Source organism: Pan paniscus, chromosome 13, assembly GCF_029289425.2.
Source record: "Pan paniscus chromosome 13, NHGRI_mPanPan1-v2.0_pri, whole genome shotgun sequence".
Classification (NCBI taxonomy): domain Eukaryota; kingdom Metazoa; phylum Chordata; class Mammalia; order Primates; family Hominidae; genus Pan; species Pan paniscus.
Window position 1 is genome coordinate 44,590,212 of NC_073262.2, and position 21,327 is coordinate 44,611,538.

General features: G+C 55.7%; 3 protein-coding genes across 14 annotated transcripts in view; 1 reads left to right on the forward strand and 2 right to left on the reverse strand.

The window, feature by feature from the left end:
- The window catches only part of FAM168B (family with sequence similarity 168 member B), a 46,600-nt gene extending 38,756 nt beyond the window's left edge, over positions 1-7,844 (forward strand). For all 6 annotated transcript variants that reach the window (XM_034954180.3, XM_055109384.2, XM_034954179.3 and 3 more), the window contains 4 exons: positions 46-188; positions 292-469; positions 2,725-2,849; positions 3,288-7,844. In XM_034954180.3, the coding sequence (XP_034810071.1) occupies positions 46-188; positions 292-469; positions 2,725-2,837 (434 nt within the window). In that variant the 3' untranslated portion in view covers positions 2,838-2,849; positions 3,288-7,844. The remainder of the gene's footprint in view (positions 1-45; positions 189-291; positions 470-2,724; positions 2,850-3,287) is intronic.
- Positions 7,845-8,459: 615 nt separating this feature from the next.
- The window catches only part of ARHGEF4 (Rho guanine nucleotide exchange factor 4), a 206,915-nt gene continuing 194,047 nt past the window's right edge, over positions 8,460-21,327 (reverse strand). For 6 of the 7 annotated variants that reach the window (XM_055109385.1, XM_057301584.1, XM_057301585.1 and 3 more), the window contains 9 exons: positions 16,675-16,854; positions 15,519-15,695; positions 15,271-15,450; positions 14,248-14,480; positions 13,765-13,894; positions 12,125-12,256; positions 11,165-11,408; positions 10,261-10,338; positions 8,460-9,672 (listed from right to left, as the gene is read on the reverse strand). In XM_055109385.1, the coding sequence (XP_054965360.1) occupies positions 9,521-9,672; positions 10,261-10,338; positions 11,165-11,408; positions 12,125-12,256; positions 13,765-13,894; positions 14,248-14,480; positions 15,271-15,450; positions 15,519-15,695; positions 16,675-16,854 (1,506 nt within the window). In that variant the 3' untranslated portion in view covers positions 8,460-9,520. Of the gene's footprint in view, positions 9,903-10,260; positions 10,339-11,164; positions 11,409-12,124; positions 12,257-13,764; positions 13,895-14,247; positions 14,481-15,270; positions 15,451-15,518; positions 15,696-16,674; positions 16,855-21,327 lie in introns of all 7 variants that reach the window. The other variant, XM_055109386.2, reaches the window with a different exon arrangement.
- SMIM39 (small integral membrane protein 39) lies at positions 20,549-20,719 on the reverse strand. The gene has a single exon (XM_057301586.1). It carries the CDS (start codon positions 20,717-20,719, stop codon positions 20,549-20,551), a length of 171 nt encoding a protein of 56 aa, XP_057157569.1.

Consider the following 21,327-nt stretch of genomic DNA (forward strand, 5'->3'; position numbering starts at 1 on the left):
TGGACCGGCTTGGGTGAACTCAGGCCATTGCCTTCTTTGTTCCAGGTTACACTCCTGGCACACCTTACAAAGTGTCCTGTTCCCCCACCAGCGGGGCTGTGCCGCCGTACTCCTCCTCCCCGAACCCCTACCAGACTGCCGTGTACCCTGTGCGAAGTGCCTACCCCCAGCAGAGCCCGTATGCACAGGTATGCTTGGGTACACACTGCTGTGTGGGAAGGGGTGATACCACCTGGGCGTTCATCCTTTGGCCCTGCGACCCTGTGTCAGTTGTCTCTCTTCTCCCCACAGCAAGGCACGTACTACACACAGCCGCTGTATGCAGCACCTCCTCACGTCATCCACCACACCACGGTGGTGCAGCCCAACGGCATGCCTGCAACGGTGTACCCTGCTCCCATCCCCCCTCCTAGAGGCAACGGGGTCACCATGGGCATGGTGGCTGGGACCACCATGGCCATGTCAGCAGGTAAGTCCTTGTTCCTGCGGTGTCTGTCCTATGGTGTACCCTAGAGCTGGGGGAGGGGAGAGCTCACGAATCCTCTGACCCTTGGCTCTAGGTTTTCATAGCTGTAGTTGTGTGGAAGGACAGAAAATTCTTTGGGGAAGAAACAGCAGGTTATCTTTTATTTTGCCTACCTGAGTGACCCCTTATGGAGGCCTCTCTGAATCTGATGGACTCACTTTGTTGGTGAACTGAGCCATTTGGCAATGCAGGATGTGCTCCCTCTCCTCCCACCCCCTATGACCATGTAAGACTTGAGTAGAAGGAGGACACTTTGTGTACCGGGGTTGCTCTGGCCTTCTTCCTTTCCCTTGAGGGGAGCTTGTCTTTGCAGGTCAGTTGTCTTCATCGGGATGTTTTCATGCATCTAGGAGAGCTGGTCTTGCGTTGATAGAAGAAACAGCTGCCTGTAGAAATCCTTTGGCATTCATCTACCGTACTTTACTTTGCAAGGCCTCCTCTAAGGAAAATAAACCATGGAAAGATGAGGCCCCTGGCTGAGATGGGCACATCTCCGCGGAAGCCCTGGGGGTTTGATCTGATGTCTAGGGATTGGGTGACCACCCAATCTGTATGACCACCCATGTGGATTCACCTCCTGGTCTCTGGGTCAATATGACCACCTTTAGGTCATGCCCACACAAAAGCGTACTGTTCCCTCCTTGTTTTTCTGGACTTGACTTCAGTGTAAGGAAATTAGGCCAGAGAGAAAAGCATTCCGGGATATTATGTGTGCTTCAATGTAGACTCTGATTTGGTTTTCCCCGTACTTATCTGTCAAGGAACAGGAAACTGGGCATAGACAGAAACTGCTGGTTTGAGGCACAGGGAGGGAGGGCAGCAGGCACCAGGTTGGGTGCCACTGTGTTGGAGGTGGTGCTGGTCCATAAAGGGACTCAAGTAGTTGCTGAGTTTCTGCAGTTGTAGGAAAAATAGATTTCTCTTAAAGAACTCAGAAGCTCATGTAGTTTAGAATCCTCATTTCTTTTTTTTTTTTTTAATTTTAAAATTTTTAATATTTTTTTTAAGACAGGGTCTCACCCTGTCAGCCAAGATGGAGTGCAGTGGTGTGATCTCAGCTTACTGCAACCTCTGCCTCCTAGGTTCAAGTGATTTTCCCACCTCATCCTTCCCAGTAGCTGGGACTACAGGCGCCTGCCACCACGCCTGCCTAATTTTTTTTTGTACCTTTTGGTAGAGATGGGATTTCACCATGTTGGCCAGGCTGGTCTCGAACTCCTGACCTCAGGTGATCCACCCACCTCGGCCTCCCAGAGTGCTGGGCTTACAGGCGTGAGTCACTGTTGCCAGCCTCTTGTTTTTTATTTATTTGTTTTTACCATCTTAACTTTTTTTTGTTGAGACAGGGTCTTGCCCTTTTGCCCAGGCTTGAGTGCAGTGGTGCGATCACAGTTCACTGTAGTCTGGAACTCATGGGCTCAAGCCATCCTCCCACCTTAGCTTCCTGAGTAGCTGGGACTATAAGTGTGCTACCACACCTGGCTAATTTTAAAACTTTTTGTAGAGCTGGGATCTCACTATGTTGCCCAGGCGCATCTCAAGCTCCTGAACTTAAGCTATGCTCCCACCCCAGCCTCCCAGAGTGTTGGGATTACAGACGTGAGCCCCTGTGCCCAGCCCATCTTAACCCTTTTTAAGTACGGTTCAGTAGTGTTAAGTATATTCACATTGTTGTGAAACAGAGCTCCAGAACGTCTTTATCCTGCAAATCTGAACTCTGTACTCATTAAACGCTAATTCCCTGTTCTACTTTCTTTCTGTCTCTGAATTTGACTACTCCAGGTACTTCATCTAAGTGGAATCGTTAAGTATTTGTCTTTTAGTGACTGGCTTCTTTCTTTCAGAATTATGTTCTTAAGGTTCATCTGTATTGTAGCATGTGTCAGAATCTCCTTCCTTGTTAAGGCTGAAGCATACTCATTTGTTTATCATCTGACCTATAAAAATTATTGGGTGTGCTTTATGAAGGGGACACACAAAAGGCTTTTACGAACATATTGTCTGTGGAGCTTGCTGTGTGGAGACAACTTTTGGGTGCGGGGGATTATCTAATCAGAGTTCTGACAGTATCTGGGTCAAGACTATCCCTCTTCCTGTATACCCTCCTCCTTGCAAAGAGGCCAGGCTTGTGTGCGTATCAGGCAGTGTGGAGCTGTGCAGGAGGTCAGCCTCATGTCATGTGCTGCTCTTTCTTCCAGGTACCCTGCTGACTGCTCACTCCCCAACTCCTGTCGCCCCCCACCCGGTCACTGTGCCCACGTACCGGGCCCCAGGAACGCCCACTTACAGCTATGTGCCCCCTCAGTGGTGATCACCTGCAAATGTAAGTGACCAGGGAAGGCTGGGCTAGCCTTTGATGAAAGGGCATTTCCATGGGACAGTGGCAAATTTACCACATATTTAAGCACTAACGAGGAAAGTGTGCCTGACCCTGGATCCAGAGGCAATGTAGTGTTTAAATTTTTTGTTTTTATTGAGACATTACAGAGTAGAAGGAAGGAAGGAACCATTGAATACCTACTGTTGACACTGTCCATCTTGAGCCTTACCTGGAATGTGCTCTAATCCCCCACCTGCCTGCTGCAGGAAATAGGGCTCCAGTTGCAATTGGGGGTCTCTAGGAAGGAAGTGAGAACCAGGTCCAGCAGTTTTGCCCATTGCTGCCCTTTCCGACCCTGCTGGGCCTCATCCTACTTGAGATTTTGGAATAGCGGTTCCGGAAGAGCTCTGTGTGACTGAGTGTCTGTCTTCCTTTCTGCAGGTTTGAGGACGGAGCTGTGCAGTCACATTATTGGGGATTCCACAGCTGGTGCTGCAGGCCTTGCGCCTCCAACCAGGACTTTCTTCTTAATGCTCTCGACACTTAGCTAAACACGACTATATCCCGGCCCAGCAGGCCCCAGCGCCGTTAGTCTCCAGCTGACTCTGTGGGTTGGTCTTAAAGCAAATTCTGTTTTGTGGACTGCCTGGCAATTTTTTAGCTAACTGTAATGATAAAAAGGGAGTATTAATCTATTCTGAATCATATCTAGTTGAATGCATGTTTAAAAAAACAAACACAAAAAGCTTGCTCAATCTACCTGCAGTGACTGATGCAAAACCATCATATGCAAAATCCAAAGGAATGGAAACGTATTTTACAACTTGTATCACTAATGCACTGTTGTAATGTATGCAAAGTCTTACAGTTATAAGTGTTAAAGTGAATTTCTTCATAGAGCATCTGAAATATCTTAGATGATTCTTCAACCTTTTGGGGTTGATGTGGGTTGCCAGTTAGGGATATGGACATTTTAGTTTTCAGCGACCTGTTTCTTTGGCACTGACTGTCCTGGGAGGGAGTTGCGAGGTTTGGGAGAGAGTAGGGAAGCCACAGCTGCTTGGGTGCAGCTGGTTCATGGACATCCCTTTGAGTTTAGGCTTGGTGGAGTCAGTGGAACAGGGACATGCTTAAAGCTCATCATGAAAGATTATGGTAGTGTGGCCAGTAAAATTTGGGGCGAGGGGGGTGGTTTATGTGTCAGCAAAGCAGTTTCTCTGCTATCTAAATTTTCATTACAGTTCTCTTAGAGAGATGATGTTTTTATATATCTTTATTGGAAAAGTCCTATGTAAAACTAAATTATTTTCCTGGGATGGAAGAAATGTGAAAGAGAAACAGCCATGCTTGCAGGAGGTATTGTCCTCTGCTTTATTTAGCTTAGAAAATCATTCCTTTTTTTTTTTTTTTCCTGGAGAAATGTTTGAATCAGCTGAAAACAGGTAGGCATTGCTGTTTTTCCCCTACAAAGAAGGGCAAAGGTTTCAGTTGTATGTTATGAAGAAAGTGGTATATTTAAGAATGAGTTAAAAGGGAACAAAACTTTATTTAAAATTCCTCCAATTTCTTGTAAAAGGCAGGGCCTTGGATATGTCTGGAAATGTAGAAACCTGTAGCTGCTTCTGGGATCACCCACCTGATGGTGGTGACTTGTCTGCTGAGGCCGGCTGGAGGGGACGCTTAGAGATGGGGCGAGGGGGAGGCCAGTGTCTGTTGTCTGCGAGCCTCTCCTGCCATCTCTTTTGCGGCTGAGGGCACTTGGTACAAAGCAAGCACAGACAGCAGAGAGGGCCAGGCAGTGCTGGAGTGCATTTGTTGGCAGGGTTTATTGTGGGAGAGGAATTTGAGTTTAGGATCTGAATCTTGTACATAAGAAATGAAGAGGCTTCCCTCCACCCCGCCCCCAAAATATGCCCGCCCTGTATCCATGAGAGTGCGTGTCGGTTCTCAGTGAGGGTCAGAGTGGGGGTGGGGGATGTAAGGCCTGGGTCCCTTTCAGCGGCCTCTAGGGCAGGAGCGTGCGTCTTCTTCCCAGTGCAGTGGTGGTTTGAGTGCTGTGGGCTCTGGTGGGGAGGGGGCTCTGCTCCTGTTCATTCGCTGGTAGCTGGGTCAGGGCACTGGCGCCCAGTGAGGATGCCCACTAGCATTCTGCCCCAGTTGGTTGGTGGGGGGACACCTGACCACTGAGCCTTTGGTAACCTTATTTTTTATAGTAAGTACTTCTCATAATTTTCTTTTTCACATCTTATTTTATAAGAAGTTTAGGAATATTTTTGCATGGATCATTGTAAACAGCAGATTCTTTATTCCTGATGTCTATTAACATAGAATGTTTACTGATAAGTACTTTAAATTGCTTCATGAGCACTTAATCCATCTTAGTGTCTATGTGTGGGGGCAGACATTTACCGCCGGCACACAGTTTGTGCCCCTTTCTTCAAGTCTCTGTTGGTAATTCCATCTGTTTAGTGGATGGTTGGCAGGATTAGTAGGTTCTAACGGTTCCAGGGGTTCAGCTGACCAAGTAGCAGAGAAGTCTTTTTTCCCAATTGAGTGCTAATAGATTAGGATAAAATACTCACAATGTTAGTGTGTGCTTTTAAAAAGCCCCACACAACAAAATGGAAACATACATGCACAACTCCTGTGAGGGCTGGGGTCTTGGGGTTCAGGAGGAGGTTAGAAGTTACAGGCATCTCTTCAGGCTTGCTTGGTACTTGGCACACACAGGATGGTGTTTTAAAGAGTGGGCTGCACCCCCCACACGCCATTTACATCAGCTTCATAAACACTTTTCTTCCTCTCTGTAACTTAACCTTTTTTCCCTTTTATGAAGTTGAGAGGCTTTATGAAATAAGTTTGCATTGCACATCCGTGCAGAAATCTTTCTGACTTTGAAATTTTTAGGACGTCAGCTGTCAGATACGAAAGGTAGATATCAGGTAAGAATCTGGACTTAGGGAATAGTCACAAAACTGTCATAGGTTGTAATTTTATCAACATTCGCTTCTAGTAAAATGAAAGTCAATTAAGAAATAGAACTTGGGTCAAAATTCTGTTACAAAGCTTCATAATTTGTCCCGAAGCATATGGTGGAGCATTCTGAGAAATTTGCTTTTTGTGTGTTTGACATTCCTAATTTGGGAGTCCTTCAGCTGAGTTACTATTCTTTTAGAAGTTGAGACAGGTAAGCAAAGGACCTAGTTCATGTAAACATGGACATCATGATGGCTATTTAAAAAATATTTGTTCTACCCCTTCTCCCCTGAGGCTTGGGAGTGTGTTCAGCCGCTGCAGTTTCTCTGCTCATGGAGGTCTTGTTTGGATCTGTGCTGGCGGCTGAGCATTTAGTGTGAGCCAGTGACCCATGAACTTGCCGCTCTGTGAGGGCCAGAGTCAGGGCCAGTCATGGTCATGGGCCTGAAGGCACTTCCAGAACCTTTTATGTCTCTCGTGAGCCATCTGTTAAGAACGTTCTTCTTGGTGTGGTTTGTAAGCCTACCTGTCGCTATTCTGGGAAACCACCTTGAGTGCTATGCAAATGTGTTCACAGGCAATGGGGGTGGTCCTGAGCCTTGGGGTGGGCGCCTGGTCAGTGAGTGTCTTGCCCTTCCCCAGCTGGGCATACAGTACCTTGCTCTTTCTGGTGGCATCATCTGGCTGTGATGAATGAGGTCTAGGAAATAATTTGCATGTGTCTTGGGGGACACAACAGTAACGAGAGGAAATACATTATTACAGCAACTTGCGATGTACTAATACCTGTCAGTGTTGGCCCCCGTAAGGTATGTAAGGCACCTGTGAGTGCTGGTGAAAGGCCAACATGTACCAGTTATGTAAGTATTGGTGTCTGCTTTAAAAAAGGAGACCCAGACTTCACCTGTCCTTTTTAAACATTTGAGAACAGTATTACTCTGAGCAGTTGGGCCACCTTCACCTCATCCGACAGCTGACTGTTGGATGTGTCCATTGTCGCCAGTTTGGCTGTTGCCCAGACAGGACAGGACCTCCATTGGGCGCAGCAGCAGGTGGCAGGGGTGTGGCTTGAGGTGGGTGGCAGCGTCTGGTCCTCCTCTCTGGTGCTTTCTGAGAGGGTCTCTAAAGCAGAGTGTGGTTGGCCTGGGGGAAGGCAGAGCACGTATTTCTCCCCTCTAGTACCTCTGCATTTGTGAGTGTTCCCTCTGGCTTTCTGAAGGGCAGCAGACTCTTGAGTATACTGCAGAGGACATGCTTTATCAGTAGGTCCTGAGGGCTCCAGGGGCTCAGCTGACCAAGTAACACAGAAGTTGGGGTATGTGGCCTATTTGGGTCGGAAACTGCATGTTTCAGAAAGTTTGTCTCTTTTTCCTACTCATTATTTGAAGAAGAGAGAGCCTGTGGGGATAGCCTTATCTTGGTCCACAGGACTAAAGTGAAGTCACTTGGGAAGGGGAGACAGAGGATGAGCGGCGTCTGTGTAGGGACCCCGGGCCTGCAGAAGGGTGGTGTGCTCCCAGGACTGGCATGACAGGTGTCTCCTCCTCACCACAGGCTGTGCCCATGAGTCCCTGTGCAGACCAGTGGGCAAGGCAGCTGGGCCAGATCTCAGGCCAGCCGTTTGTGCTCCTAGCAGGGTTGCTGTGCTGGCCACACGGAGAGGCCCTAGAGAGCCTCATGGATTGTAACTAAAGAAGAAACGGTTCTTTTTTGTTTTTTTAAAAATGATTTTTAAATACCGTTTTTTACACCGTTCTCTCGGTACTTTTTTTAAGCTAAGTCAGCATTGTCTTCCAGTGTTAAAGGCATCCCTCACCTCTGCATTGAACTTACGTATCCATGCCAAGGAATGGAATTTCCATCCTGAGCCAGTTCAGTTAGGTGTCAACTGATACTATTTTAATTTTTTATGCAATCTGATGAGTAGATGAGCTCAGATTTAAAAATCTCAAAAGCACGTTTATTGTAACAATTGTTATGTATTAATACTGCAGTTTTCAATAAAGATTGACTTGTGTTGCATATTGTGGTTTTCATGATTTCTCCATATGGGTTTTTGTCTAGAGGTAGCATGGCCTGACTGGGAGGTGCTGGGGCTTCTCTCCAGTTGGGAGCTTGCCAGGGGTTTTGAGAAGACGACCACCATGGCGTCCAGCCCCAGTGACCTTGGCAGTGCTGGAGTGTGGTGGAGGCAGCAGGTTGCAGGGGACCATTTTCCCAAGTGGGACAGGGAGGGAAGCAGCACCATGCTCCCCTTCTGGCTTCTGTGGCCAGGGTCAGAAGACCCTGGGAAGACACGTTCTTCCTCATTTCACCAGGGATGCTGAGGCCCAGAAAGATTACTGACTACTCACCCACCAAACTCACGTGGGCCAGCTCCAGTCAAACACAGGGAAGCACTGGTTTCTGGGTCTTGAGTGCAAGGGAGGGCAGAGCTACCTGTATTCCCCACCAGCAACCAGCATGGCCTGGCCCTGCTCGCCTTAGGCCAACAACTGCAGCCAGCCCCGCCTTAGCCTGCCTCCACTAAAGCCCCGAGGGTGTGATCTGCGACAGGTGAGCCCCCACCCCACCTTTAGAGGCTGCTGGCCACAGGAAAATGCACGCACACCCACAGAAAACGGGCTAGCAGCCAGGTTACTTTTCATAAATTTATTTATGAAATTAAATGTGGTTTCTGGCTTGGAGAAGGAATAGTGCAAGAGTGACTGTCCATGCTGCTGAATCCTGTGGGCTCCACGCCAGCTCGCCAGGCCCAGGCTCTGCTCCTGGCGCCCCTTGGCAGGACGGGGCGCCATCTCCACACACCCGCTGCCTGGGCTGTGGGTCAGTCCTGTGTGCTGAGCCACAGAATTCGGTCTCTTATGGCTTCTCACGCTCACGAGCATAAGGCAATCTTCTGTGTCACTAAGAATCAATTCTTTTTCTCCATTGTTTGTTTGTTAGAAAAACAAGATGCCAAAATCCAAACAAAACCAGGAACGAGGTGGTTCTGGAGCTACCGCACAGCAGCAGGCAGACTGACCACACTCCCGACTGGGAGTATGCAGCCGACTGCACCGTCTTGTCCTTTTCCGCTACACACACACACACAAGTGAAGAGGGTGTCCAGCAGCCAGCGGTGTCTAGAGGGGCTGGGAGGCGAAGGGCGGGCTCTGGGCGCAACACAAGGGTGTGGAATTCCTGGTTTCTGCCCTCCCAAGTGGCAAGCTGCCTGGCACCACTGGCCGGGCTGGGGACTTGGAGAACTAGAGGGCAGAGGGGCACATGGCCTGGCATTGCAGGCCACAGAAGGCCAGAGAGTCCTGCCCAGAGGAAATGAAAGGAGGATTAGGTTTCCAGAGAAGAGGGTCCCACGCAGGTAGCGCCTTCTCCCCAGCTGGGCCTGGGCTGAGCTGCGGTTTCCCCGCTCCAGCAGTGAGGCCCTACACAGGTCCAGAGGGCGGATGGGGCCCAAGCTGCAGCGGGGGTGTGGCAAGTGCGGGGTCTGCCCCCTTGCTGGTCTCTTCAGGGCACCAGGAGCAGGGAAAAAGACAACAGGAGTACAGACCTGGCACGTCTTGGTGGCACAAGCAACTCCCCAGCCCATCCCTGCTCACTTGCAGGCAGAGGAAGGCCAGGCCGAGTGGGCCTCGGGGAAGAAAAACTGGGGGCCACTGGCAGGAAGGCCCAGCAGGTGCTGTCAGGTAGGGACCAGTTCACTTGCGGAAGGGTGCCAGCCGGCTGATGCTGTGCCAGAAGGTAGATGGCTTGCGCCTGGGCTCCGCCAGCACCGGGACCTGCTGCTGGGGCCGGCTGCTGGGCGGGGCTGGGTGCTTCTGGCGCGTCAGGTAGCAGGGCCGGCCAACAGCTGAACAGGGAGAGACAGCAGAGGGTCATGGGTGCCCAGGGCAGAGTGCCACCCCAGCTGTTGGGGGTAGCATGGGGTCCGTCCCAGGGCTGTGCTTCAGAGCCACCGTAGGAGGCAGTTTTGCCACACAGGACTTGCTCCTGGAGAGCTGACCACATCCAAGAGCTCAGGCTGCCTGGGGTCTCTGGCCTGGGCCTGGCCTCCTGCAGCAGCCTGAAGAGGGGGGTGGCCTGTGCAAAGGCATGTGATGTTTCAGGGGCATGGCTCTCTGTAGAAATGGGGAAAGCAGCTCCATCCCTACACCGACCCCAGATGCCTGTCAGGAGGGAACCCTGGGGAAACAAGCATTGTCACCAATGGCCCTGATCTGGGGGAGCCAAGGTGTTGAGAGTAAGAATGTCAACCATATACTGACCCAAGCTTCCCCAGTGGCCCCTTATTACCAACCTTTGGGAACAAACAGCTGCAAAGGGCAGTGGGCCCCCCTCAGGCCTGGTGGCTAGCTGGCTTGGCTTTGTGGTTCAGAGAAGGGAATGTCAGCAGGGTAAGGACCGGGCAGCCGAGGAGGTGGGGCTGCTGTCCGCCTACCTTTGGGCTTCCCTGTGACCTGCTGCTTGCTGGCATTCAGCATGGCCTGCTTCCTCTGCAGTTCAGTGATGGAGAAGCCTGAGGAAGGGGCACAGGTGAGGGCGCTGCCCCACTTCCTGGCCCCAGGTGCAGTTCCCTGCACACCTGCACCTTCCTGGTGCCCAGGGTCTCATCATGTACTGGGGACTCAGTACTGGCCACAGCGGGGACTGTTGCCCATTCTGCACAGTCAGCCTGCCTTGGCCAACCAGGGCAGAGGGCATGCTCTGGTGTCCTGTCCTGGGGCTCCTGGCAGAAAATGAAGATCCCCGAGTCCTTCCTCTGCCCGCCCATCTCTCACCTTCACTCCATGTCTAGTGTCTTTCCCACTGCAGTGGAGGCTCCTTCCCAGACCAAGAGCCGACCTGGTCACTGTGGCAGGTAATGTGGGGGCCCGTGGACAGGAGGGAAGGTGTAGTGGGGAGACGTCTGCGTGCATGGGGCAGGGGAGGCTTCTGAGGCCAGTACCCACAGCCCACTCCAAGGCTCTCCCAAGGCTTTTGCTGGCTGGAAAGGGGTCCCGCAGGTCCCAGCAACCCAGGGCACTGAGCAGAGGGCCCCGTCCTATGGAGTGTGTGCACATGTGAGCGTGTATAGTGAAACAACTCCCCAAAAGCCAGTAGACCCATGCCTTGGGGCTGAACTCTGAGAAACTGTATCATGGGATGCGGTCAGGTAACCCTGCCATTGAGGTGATGAAGGCAAAGCCTTATGCTCATGACTGGGACCTAGAGGTGCCTGGAGCCTTGCTACACCCTGCAACCTGAGAGGGCTGAGCGGCGCTCTCCTGACTGGCAGGCGGCCAGGCAGGCGGGAGCGCCGGGTGGGCCCCGGGGGCGGGGCAAGGCCCAGCAGGGTCTCGAACCTGTCTCCTGGTCCAGCTGCACCTGCTCCCTCTCCCTGGCAAAGGCCTTGAGCCAGCGCTGCTTCTGCTCGGGCTTCCTGGTGCACAGCAGGTGGCTGTCCCCTGTGGCGCCACAGTGCAGCCGGAAGGCGTTCTTGATGCTCACATGGAGGTCTCTGTCCTTCCCGTCCTCCAGGTCCACCACCTCCAGGCCGTCCATGTCCAGCCGGCCCTTGTAGTACAACACATCGCGGCGGAGCAGGTCCTGCCAGATGCTGGCCTCAGCCCTGGCTGCTGAACCGCTCCCCTGACCATTTCCTGGCTGCTCCCACCTCCTCTCCCCAGCCATAGGAGGGGCTGCTGGTGATGCCTCCACCTCCCCAGCAGACAGTGAGATCCTGAGGGCAGAGCATGCCTTCTGCAGCCCACAGACATGCTGAGCCGTGAGTGGAGAGGCCTTGCTCCTTTATTTTGCAGGTACTGACTAGCCTGGGGTTGGCCCTGTCTTTGAGGTGGGGAGACTAAGACAGTGGCTCACACCACACGTAGGAAAGAGCACCCGTGGACAAGGAGGGCTTCGTGGACATGAGGCCACTGGGCCATGTTTTGAAAGAGGAGCAGAAGCTGGCAGCGTAGAGGAAGCTGGGAGGTGGCTAGAGCAGGGGACTCCGGGGTTGGAGAGAGGGGATGTGGAGGTTTGCAGGGAGAGAAGAGGTAGCTTGAGGAGCAAGCAGCGGCCAGGTCAGGAAAGATCATGCTCTCAACGGCACCCGGCCTGGTCAGACTGTGAAAGCCGCCTGCTGCTCCTGGGCCACCAGGCTCACCTGCAGAGAGCCACCCCATCCCAGCCCCAAGGGTCTGGCCAGGCTCCCCGGGTATGGTCTGGCGCGGCACCTGTCTTCTGGGCAGCTGCTCCCAGCCCTCAGCTCCCCTCCCTCCACTTGCTCAACTTGGGGCAGCAGGGCAGAGCAGCTCTGGTACCTTCTTACAGTAGATGAGCTGGTGGTCAAAGAGAAAGAACATTCGCTGCTGGCTTTTGGCTTGAGGCTGTGTAACTCGAGTCAGCTCCCCCGAGTAGATGAGTTCTGAGCTCCTGACCAAGAGATCTTCTCCCTGGGAAGATCCCAAGGAGAACCATGAGCCTAGCATACCCAACCGTGGGCTCCACTTCCTGCCCCCATCATGGGTGGGTGGGGCACCTCCCCCTGGCCTTGCCTGCAGCGCCCACCTGGCCAGGCCATGGTGGGAGGGGGAGGAAGAGGTGGCACGTCTGGCCTGTGAGTTGGCTGTCCTTGCAAAATAGGAGCCCCCTGTCACCAGTGGCCTCTGGTGGCTCTTGGGCACTGGAAGTGTGGCTAATCCATATTAGATGTGATGTCAGTGTAAGATACACATTGATTTTGAAGACTTCATATGAAATAATGTAAAATATTTCATTAATGATATTTTAGTTGATCACAAGTTGAAATGCTATTTTGGAGTTAAATGAAACATTATTAAAATTAAATTCACTTGTTTTTTTCCCTTTTTAAAGATGGCTACTGCGTAGCATACGATTCCATATGTGGCTCACATACTAGTTTGATTGGACAGTGCTGCCCTAGAGAAGAATTAGGCCTGTCTGGGATTCACCTCTGAGGCCAACCTTTGAGATCTCTAAGGAGGCCCTCTTCCCAGCTAAGTGCACTGAGTACCTGAAGGTCCATCATCCACCCTTGGGCTTCATACTTTTAGACTAAGCCCTGCCCTGGTCTCATTCTACCTTGAAAATGCAAACCCCAGCTGGGAGTGGTTGGCGGTGGCCTGTTTGGGATGAGTGACTCTGGAGGGCCCTGAGCCAGGGCTGGGCCTCACAACTGCCCCTATTGCTCAGCCCCGCCTCACAGCTGACTGCCCCTACTCCTCAGCCCCGCCCCAGGGCTTCTGATTCACTGTGTCTAGGGTGGGGCCCTGGAATCTGTATTTTCATAATGTTCTGTGGCTGATACTGATTGATTTCCAGGCCATTTCTCTCGCTGACAGCTGGTGCATGGTGGTGGCAGCACCCATGTGGGTAGGGAGCCTTCGGGAACAGATCAGGAGGTGGCAGATTGGCAGATGCAAGTGGGGGTGGGTGGAGGGGGACAGGAACATCGTCATTAGTTCTAAGGCAAGATTGGCAGATGCAAAGGGAAATGTGCAAGTCAGACAAACAGAACCAGGAGGCTCTGATGGGTGGCGATGCATTTTTGGTCATGCTGTGTTGGGCCTGCAGCCTTCTGTTAGGAGTCCCAGAAGTGAACTAAAACAGGGATCTGGCCTGTCCCCTGAAGGCAGAGGAACAGAACACAGCTGAGCAACACACTTCCTCTGTTGAGGGCTTCTCCTGGGCTGGCTGGCTGCTCATGAGAGGAGTTTCACATAGAAAAGAGGCCACCAGGTGCCAAAGCCTGCTACGGTAGGCAGCAGCAAAGGTCCAGAGCCCACGCTGGGGACAGGCTTTCACACCATGAACATCTGTTGCTAGCTCCCAGGAGCGCAGCTCCCTGCTTCAGCTCCCTTCTAGATTTTTCAGGGGCAAGCATGATTTTAAAGCAAGGGGCCAAGACCTCCTGGAATTTTCTGCGCCCCCAGGCCCTCACCTCCCAGTCCTCTATGGAGCTCTGCCACTGAGCAATCTTGTCGATGTTCTCAAGTCTCCGCTTCCGCTCGTTGATGAGCTGGGCCACGTTCTTCATGGCATGCAAGGCGGCTTCAACATCCTTGAAGTCCCTGGGGCAGAACAGAGATGGAAGGCTGCTGCAGGCTGGAGACAGAGAAAGGGTGAGGATCCCCTGCAGCCCCCACGTGTGGAGCTGCTTTCCTCTGGGGCTGTGCCCTTTGACCACATCCTCACTATCAGATGCACAGCCCCTCTCTTCTCCATAAATGGCAAGCACAGAGCAGAGCTTAATATCCTGTTGGCATCCTCTTCCCCCATTGCAAGGAGCTCATCAGGACAGGGCTAGTTTTCTGTGTGTTGCCCCAGGGCCTGCAGCAGTGCCCAGCACACTGCTAATGCTCAAACTGGCTGACTGGAGGCATGCAGAGGCGTGGGCTGCCTCCCTGCCTCAGTGCCCTCCTACCTGTGCTGGGGGTGCGTGTATTTGAGCAGCTCGGCCAGCTGCAGAGGGTACTTGCAGATCTTCTGCACCGGAGTCAGCAGGAAGCCATCCAGGGAGATGTCAATCATCTTCTGCAGCAGCCGGCAGGCCTCGAAGAAGTACACGTACTTGCTGAGCTTGGTGAGCCGGGAGAGCTCCACGCAGGCGTTGGGGTGGTTATTGCAGTACTCCGAGTAGATCTGGAAGTCGGCTTGCTAAGGGGCACAGCTGGAGGTTAGCAGAGCTCTCTGCTGCTCCCACAGGCAATCCAGCTGCATGTCTGGGAAGGGCAAGAGCCTCTACATTTCCTTCAGGAGCTGGGCTGGGGGCTAGGGGAGACCCAGGCTGTGTGTACCTATTTCCCTGGGGCATAAGCTACATGGAGTCACACACAGGGGTGGGAATGGTGAGAATATGAGCAGGTGTCCCGGCTGCACGCTAGCCTTCTGGGTGAAATCCATGATAACAAGGACGGGATAACAATGCCAAAAGCGGCGGTGGTAGGGGGGTTGGGTGGGACAGGCATCCTCTGCTCACCCTCGCTCGACTGCCCAAGAGGGCCAAAACAAGGCCCTTCTCTACCAGGTGAGGCTAGGAGGTGTCCACTTAGAGCGGCCCAGTGAACCTTGGTAAATGCCAGCCGGCATCTGCCGCCTAAGCAAGCTGTAAATTCTCCCTGTGTGAGAAACCCCAGAGCTCACTCTGAGCAGCCCCTGCGGCGCTCAGCAGGCCTCTGCCCTCCTATCTGTCAAAGCAAGTCCTTCCTGGGGGACGCCCCAGCCCTCTGCTCCCAGGAGCGTTCCCTGACTTGGTTTCGCCACACAGAAGCAGAGACCATCCTAAAACTGTCCTGAAGGGTGCGGGCAGCGGGGCAGATAGAGGGCTGGAGCTGGGGCCCAGGCGTTGTGGAAGGTTTTGGGACCAGCCACCCGCTGTCCGCGCTGGCGCCCGCGGCAGCCTCTGTGAACGCAGCGCCCAGGTAGGGGCCGGGGGCCGCGCGCTCACATGCTCCAGGAAGCAGGCACCCAGCTCGCTCAGGTGTGGGCGCTCACGGTTGAACCTCTGCTCCAGGGCCTTCACGAAGGCCTTCTGGCAGCGGTAGATGTCCTCGATGTTCCCGAAGATGGTACACAGCTGCTCCTCGCTGAACATGTCTGCGCGCTTGCGGCACTGCCGGACGTAGCCCTGCGGGCGGACGTGGTTAGGCCTCCCCCGACCGGGTCCCCAGTCACCGCCCGCCGGCCAGGCCTCACCTCGCAGATGTCGCGCAGGTGCTTGATGTAGTCCCGCTCAGTGCTGAGGATCTCGTTGATGACGTTGGTCCGCATCTGGTCCTTGCTGCTCTGCGCCTCCGCCCCGCCGTCCTCCGCTCCGCTGTTCCCGGCCCGAGGGGCGTCGTCATCCGTGGGCTCGTCCTGATTCACCCTCAGCTGCAGGCCATGCGTGGCCGGTCAGTGCCCCGCATCCCTCGGAGCAACGCCCCGCGCCCTGTGCCGAGCGGGAACCGGGCCTCGGAAGCCCCGCAGGGTGCACGGGGCGCAGGGCTGAGGACTGGCCGGCCAGCTCCCCCCACCACGCCACCCACGCAAGTCCTGGACCGAGGAATGACGACTCCGACGCCCGCAGCCGCCGTCAGTGTGATCCGAACACCGATTTGGCCTCCTTCCTAGACCCTGCTTGTGCCCGGCACAGAGGCTGGACCGCTTGCTGCAGTTCCTGAACCAGTGCCTGCTCCTGCCAGCCCCAGCGGGCAGAAGCAGGGGGATGGGTGGCGCGCCCGCTGGCTAACATGCAACTTGGGGAAAGGCTTAGGGTGCGGAGTGGACAGTTTCCCAGGGGACCTGGGGCAGGAGGAGCATCTGAACACCAGGGCCTGGGACCTCCCCGCTGGACGGCCCTCAGCTTGGACGCCCTGAGCCAGGCCTTTTGGAGACTGCACCTGGATTCCTTCCTTGAAGACTGGAGACCCCCTTAGATGGAATCCAGGTCCCCTCTCTGCTATCTCCAGGGCTAATAACTTGACCGTGCCTCAACTTCTTCAGGTGTAAGTCATGGTTCCCACTCCCGGGGCTGTGTGTGAGGTGAGCAGTCCCCTATCAGTGCTCTTCAGGGCTTGGGAAATGTCTAGCGCCTGGAGTTGCGGGGGTATCGCAGAGGGGTGCCTAGTGTCTGCACACACTCATTTCTCGACTGCTCTCCTCTCTGGCCCCCGAGGGCTCACCAGAAGAGGAATGGGAGCAGGAGTAGTGGCTCTCCAGGAGGAGGAAGGCTGTGACACTGCGCCCCGACACCCACCACCCAGTGCTCTGCACCTAGGATGCCAGAGCTGTTTTGGGCTTGGATTTCTCTGCAGAACCAGGTAGCTTTTTATGGGCCCAACTTGGGAGAAGCTGGGGCTTGGAACCATACCCGAACGAAGCTGGCTGGAAACCAGCCCTCGCCATCGGCGACCCGGCCCCACCACCACTCTCTGTTGGTGGCATCCATCACTTCGATGACGTCCCCAGCTTTGAAGCCCAGCTCCTGGTCGTCCATGGTGACATGGTCCCAGAGTGCTTCAGCGCAGACCACACTGCCATCGCTGATGAGCTGCCGAGAGAGCCACGGGCAGGCCGGTCAGTGGGGGAGGCTGCCTGGGCCTCCCTGCTCTCTGTCTCCACTCCCTCAGCAGCCCTGGGAAGATGGGATCCTGACTTCTTTACAGAGGAGCTGACAAGGCTGCCTCTGACAGGAGCAGGGCTTTCCTGGGGCAGGGGCTGTGTTCTGGGCATGTCTAGATTATCAAGGCTCAGTGATGGAGCCGGAAGTGAACTGACCACAGAATCTGATCCTGTCACTGGGACTGCCAACTGCTCCCTGTTAGCATTCCCAATCCAGAATTCCTGGGGGCTGCAAGGCTGCAGGAGGGACGGGCTGGGGACTGCAAGGCTGCAGGAGGGAGGGGCTGGGCACTGCAAGGCTGCAGGAGGGAGGGGCTGGGCACTGCAAGGCTGCAGGAGGGAGGGGCTGGGTGCTGCAAGGCTGCAGGAGGGAGAGGCTGGGCGCTGCAAGGCTGCAGGAGGGAGAGGCTGGGCGCTGCAAGGCTGCAGGAGGGAGAGGCTGAGGGCTGCAAGGCTGCAGGAGGGAGAGGCTGGGCTGCAAGGCTGCAGGAGGGAGGGCCTGGGGGCTGCAAGGCTGCAGGAGGGAGGGGCTGGGCGCTGCAAGGCTGCAGGAGGGAGAGGCTGGGCGCTGCAAGGCTGCAGGAAGGAGAGGCTGAGGGCTGCAAGGCTGCAGGAGGGAGAGGCTGGGCTGCAAGGCTGCAGGAGGGAGGGGCTGGGGGCTGGTGCCCTCCTGTGGGCTTCTTGTGGATGAGCATTGCCTATAAGGTCAGCCACCAACCACAATGCCCCTTCATCCAGGTAGACAGTGCCCTGCCATTGGAGTGATTGGAGCTTGTTTGCTGTGTGTTTTTCAACACTTGCAGAACCAACCTCATGGCACCCCTGCTCCCATCCCAAGCCCCAGAGATGCCAGCACCAGCTGAGCAATGCCCCTTCTTAGAGCTCTAGGTCCCAAGCCCTGTGATCCTAAGTTTGAGTTAGTCCAACCTCTTCTCTTCATTTCCCAAGTTCTAGGAGAAGCAGAAACGTTTTGCAGCTGCTACCTCTGTGACAGGCACTTCAGGACTGCTCTTATGCAGTGTTACCCAGTCAACCACATTATACCTAGCCGACCATTCTTCACATGCTTCTCTCTGCTCAAATAACTAGCGGAGTGCCTTGCTCCAGAGTGGTGTGGACTAAGACACTGGACGCTCCCCTGCCTCTCCCAGGCAGCCCTTGTACGCCATGGGGCTGACCCCTGCTTTCTCCTAACATGGGATCTGTTTCTGCTCCCTGAATGATGAGCAGTTCTAGGGCCTTAGGGCAGGAGAGGAGGAGTGGGCTGGGGCTGCACAGGAGGTGAGGTCCACGACCCTCCCTGCTAGGACCAGGTGTTGGCACTGGCTGTCACAGCTGTGGGCCTGGCTAGGTGGTCAAGGATGGGAATGTCACAAACAGGCCCTCCTCTGAGCTCCCATCCCAGGAGCCCTCCTTTCACTTCACTGGGTACTCCCTAAGCACTGTGTGAATCCTCACGTCAACATGGAAACCAAGAGTGGGGCCAGTCCTGTGTTCCAGCTAAGAGGCCTCTGCCTGAATGGGCAGGGTGAGGGCTGGGGCTGGCCACTGGAGCACTGAAGCTCCAGAGCCTGCTTGGGATGGTGCTTTCCTCCAGGGGTCCTGAGCAAGCAAGTTCAGGGAAGGACAAACCTTCTCTTTCCTGGGGGTAAAACCTGCTCCAGTCCTGATGGACGCTCTCCTCAGAGTGACCCATGAGCCTGTGAGCCCAGGAACCCTCACAGCGCGGCAGCCACGCGGGGGCTGCAGACCTCCAGAGGCCCCCGCGGGGTCCCAGGCACAGAGCCCTGGGTTATTCCTGGGGGCAGCAGGCTTCCACAGGGGGCCACTGCTCTCATTCCCAGCCACAAAGACCTTCTGCAGGTGGCCTCCAGATCATGAGCTGCTGCTGCCACTCAGATGAGATGAGACAGGAGGGCTCAGGCGACCATATGGTAGGAGCCCACCTGCCACGGTGGGGAGCTGGCTCACCCCGCTGAGGCCCTGAAGAATGAGGCTCCAGGGAAAGAAGGAAGCAGACATGGCGGCCTGGGGACACCAGTGAGAGCGTGAGCTGTAGGTGACATGGCCCTGACCTGGGGTCTGTGACACAGGCTGTGAGGAGGTGACCCGACACACTCAACATGGCTCATTTTCCCACTGCTTCCCTTCTCAGGAGGTTCCTGCCTGATATTAACCAGGTGAGGTGTCACCCTCTGTCCCTAGGTTCCCTTAAATGAGCCCTGAGCAGAAGCCTGGTGCCCCCATTCCCCCTTCCTTTATGCTGCCTGTCCCTGCAGGTGGGACTGGGTCCGGCATAGGTGGCCCCCCACATAGCTGCCAGGGAAGGTCACCAGGTGTCGGGCAAGAGGAGGGCTTCACAGAGAGGCCAGCTTCCAGGCACCATTAGGGACAAGCCCCACACTTGTCCTGCCCAGTCAGCTGGAAGACCTTGGGGAGGAGGGGAGGAGGTGTTAATTGCCTTTGTCGCACCCTGGCAGAGGGACACGTGCCGTGAGCAAGCTCTCCTCCTGTGTCTCCCACCAATGTAAGGATGTCAGCCCCTTCTGCACAGCCTCCCACTCGGGAGGTACTCTCATTTAGAGTTAGGAGGAATGTGAACTGTTTGTGTTGTCACCAAGACAAAATGTGGCTCTGTGAGGTCAGAGACAGTTTCGTAGGACATCAGAGTCATGCTCCACCTCCGATGCTGTTGCGCTGGGTGCGTTTCTGGGCAGAGGCCCTTTTTGGTGCTCGTAGGCACAGCTGCACCTGAGCCAAGACACAAGCCAGGCAGGCCCAAGGGGCAAGGAGTCCAGGCTGCCTCTCTGCCTGCAGGGAGCGGAGACTGACTCTTGAGACACAGCAGGGCTGTGAAACTGGCTGTTCTATTGTGGGAGAAGGTCCCAATGGAGGTGCACATTTGAGACTCAAATAGCCCAGGGCAGGGAGCGGGATCCCCTCCTGTGCCTCTGAGGTTCTGACAGCCTCCAGAAGGGCAACGCTGCCAGGCTCTGCCCCCAGCTACTCCCTGTGACCGCCACTGCCCTCCCCACCCTGCCCACCTACCAGACGTGCAGGGTGGGGGCGGCTGTGAACACCCGCAGTTTGTGCAGCAGGGGTGGGGGCTTCAGAGGGCCCACGTGCAAGGGGGGCAGGAGGGGCTCTGCCCGTGGGAAGACTGACACCACGTATTTTAAGGCCTAAAACGGGAAAAACAACTGCAGGTAACATGCGCAGCGGTGCCCGGGGGTCTTCCACACACCTGACTCAACCTACACAGATGCAAGCGCGGGTCGCTCACCCAGCGGTCACATGCACTCCGTTTCCAGACAAGCAGCCGGCGAGCCCCAGCTGAATCCGCATCCTCGGTTACTCGCAGAGACGCGCCATTTTGGCCTCCCCCCTCGCCCCCGCAGCCCCCACTCCCCACAGGGCACAGAGGACAGAAGGACCGTGTGACACACGTGCCACCACGCCCCTCAGGCACCCGCTCGGCGACACCCCCGGACCAGGCCCTGGTAGTGAGCCCATGGGGTGGAAGGAGGCCTTCCCTCCGCGACCAGTGCGGAGGCCGCGGGTGGTAACGGCTGGAGTGCCGTCGCCCGCGCCACTCACCCCGGCGCGGCGCCCTGCGCGGCCGCTCAGCGGAAGGCCAGCAGGAAGATCAGTACGACGTTGATGAGAACCAGGAGCGCCAGCACGGCGGAGACCACCACGCGCTGGGCGCCGGGGGGCAGGTTGCAGCGCAGCAGGGCGCGCAGGGCGTTGCCGGGCGCCGCGGGGCCGCGCCGGGGCTGCGGGGCCCTCGCCATGGCGCCCGGCCTCCCGCTCCGTGCGGCCCCGAGATCCCGCCGCGCAGGGCCGAGCCGGTGGCCCGCAGCGCCCGGGGAGAGGCGGGGCGCCTGCGCTCGCGGGCCTGGGGCTCCTCCCGCGAAGCCGGCGCCGTGCGCGCGGCGCCTCCCAGGCCCCAAGCCTTGGCAACCCTGGCAACCAAGCCGGCTGTGCGGGCGGGGGCGGCGGCGGCGGCGGCGGCGGCGGGCTGGAGAGGCTCAGAGGGGCCGCGGCGGCTCGGGCGTGCGCTGCGCTGCGCCCTTGGCACCTCCTTGGAAAGGGTCGGGAATCTCCACGCCGGCACAGCAGTCCTGGCCCTGGGCTGGCCAGTGGCACAGATGGCCACGGGGGCGCTCGGGGATGCCCCGGGACCTCCTCGTTTCAGAGATACAGAGGCCAAAACGCCTGGCACCGGCGCTTTGGGGGAGGGATGGGCCAGGGACTCTGATTCCTTACAAGGACTGGCCGCAGGCCCCCACTTCACGGATGAGTAAACGTGGCTCTGAAAGGTCAGGGATTCTGCTCAGTCATAAAATCGCGCAGGAATGCAGGGATGGTGGAGGCAGGATTTAAACTCCGGTGGGAGCGA

Excerpts from the sequence above, each read along its gene's own strand:
- SMIM39 (XM_057301586.1), bottom strand. The coding sequence starts at position 20,719 with ATGGCGAGGGCCCCGCAGCCCCGGCGCGGCCCCGCGGCGCCCGGCAAC.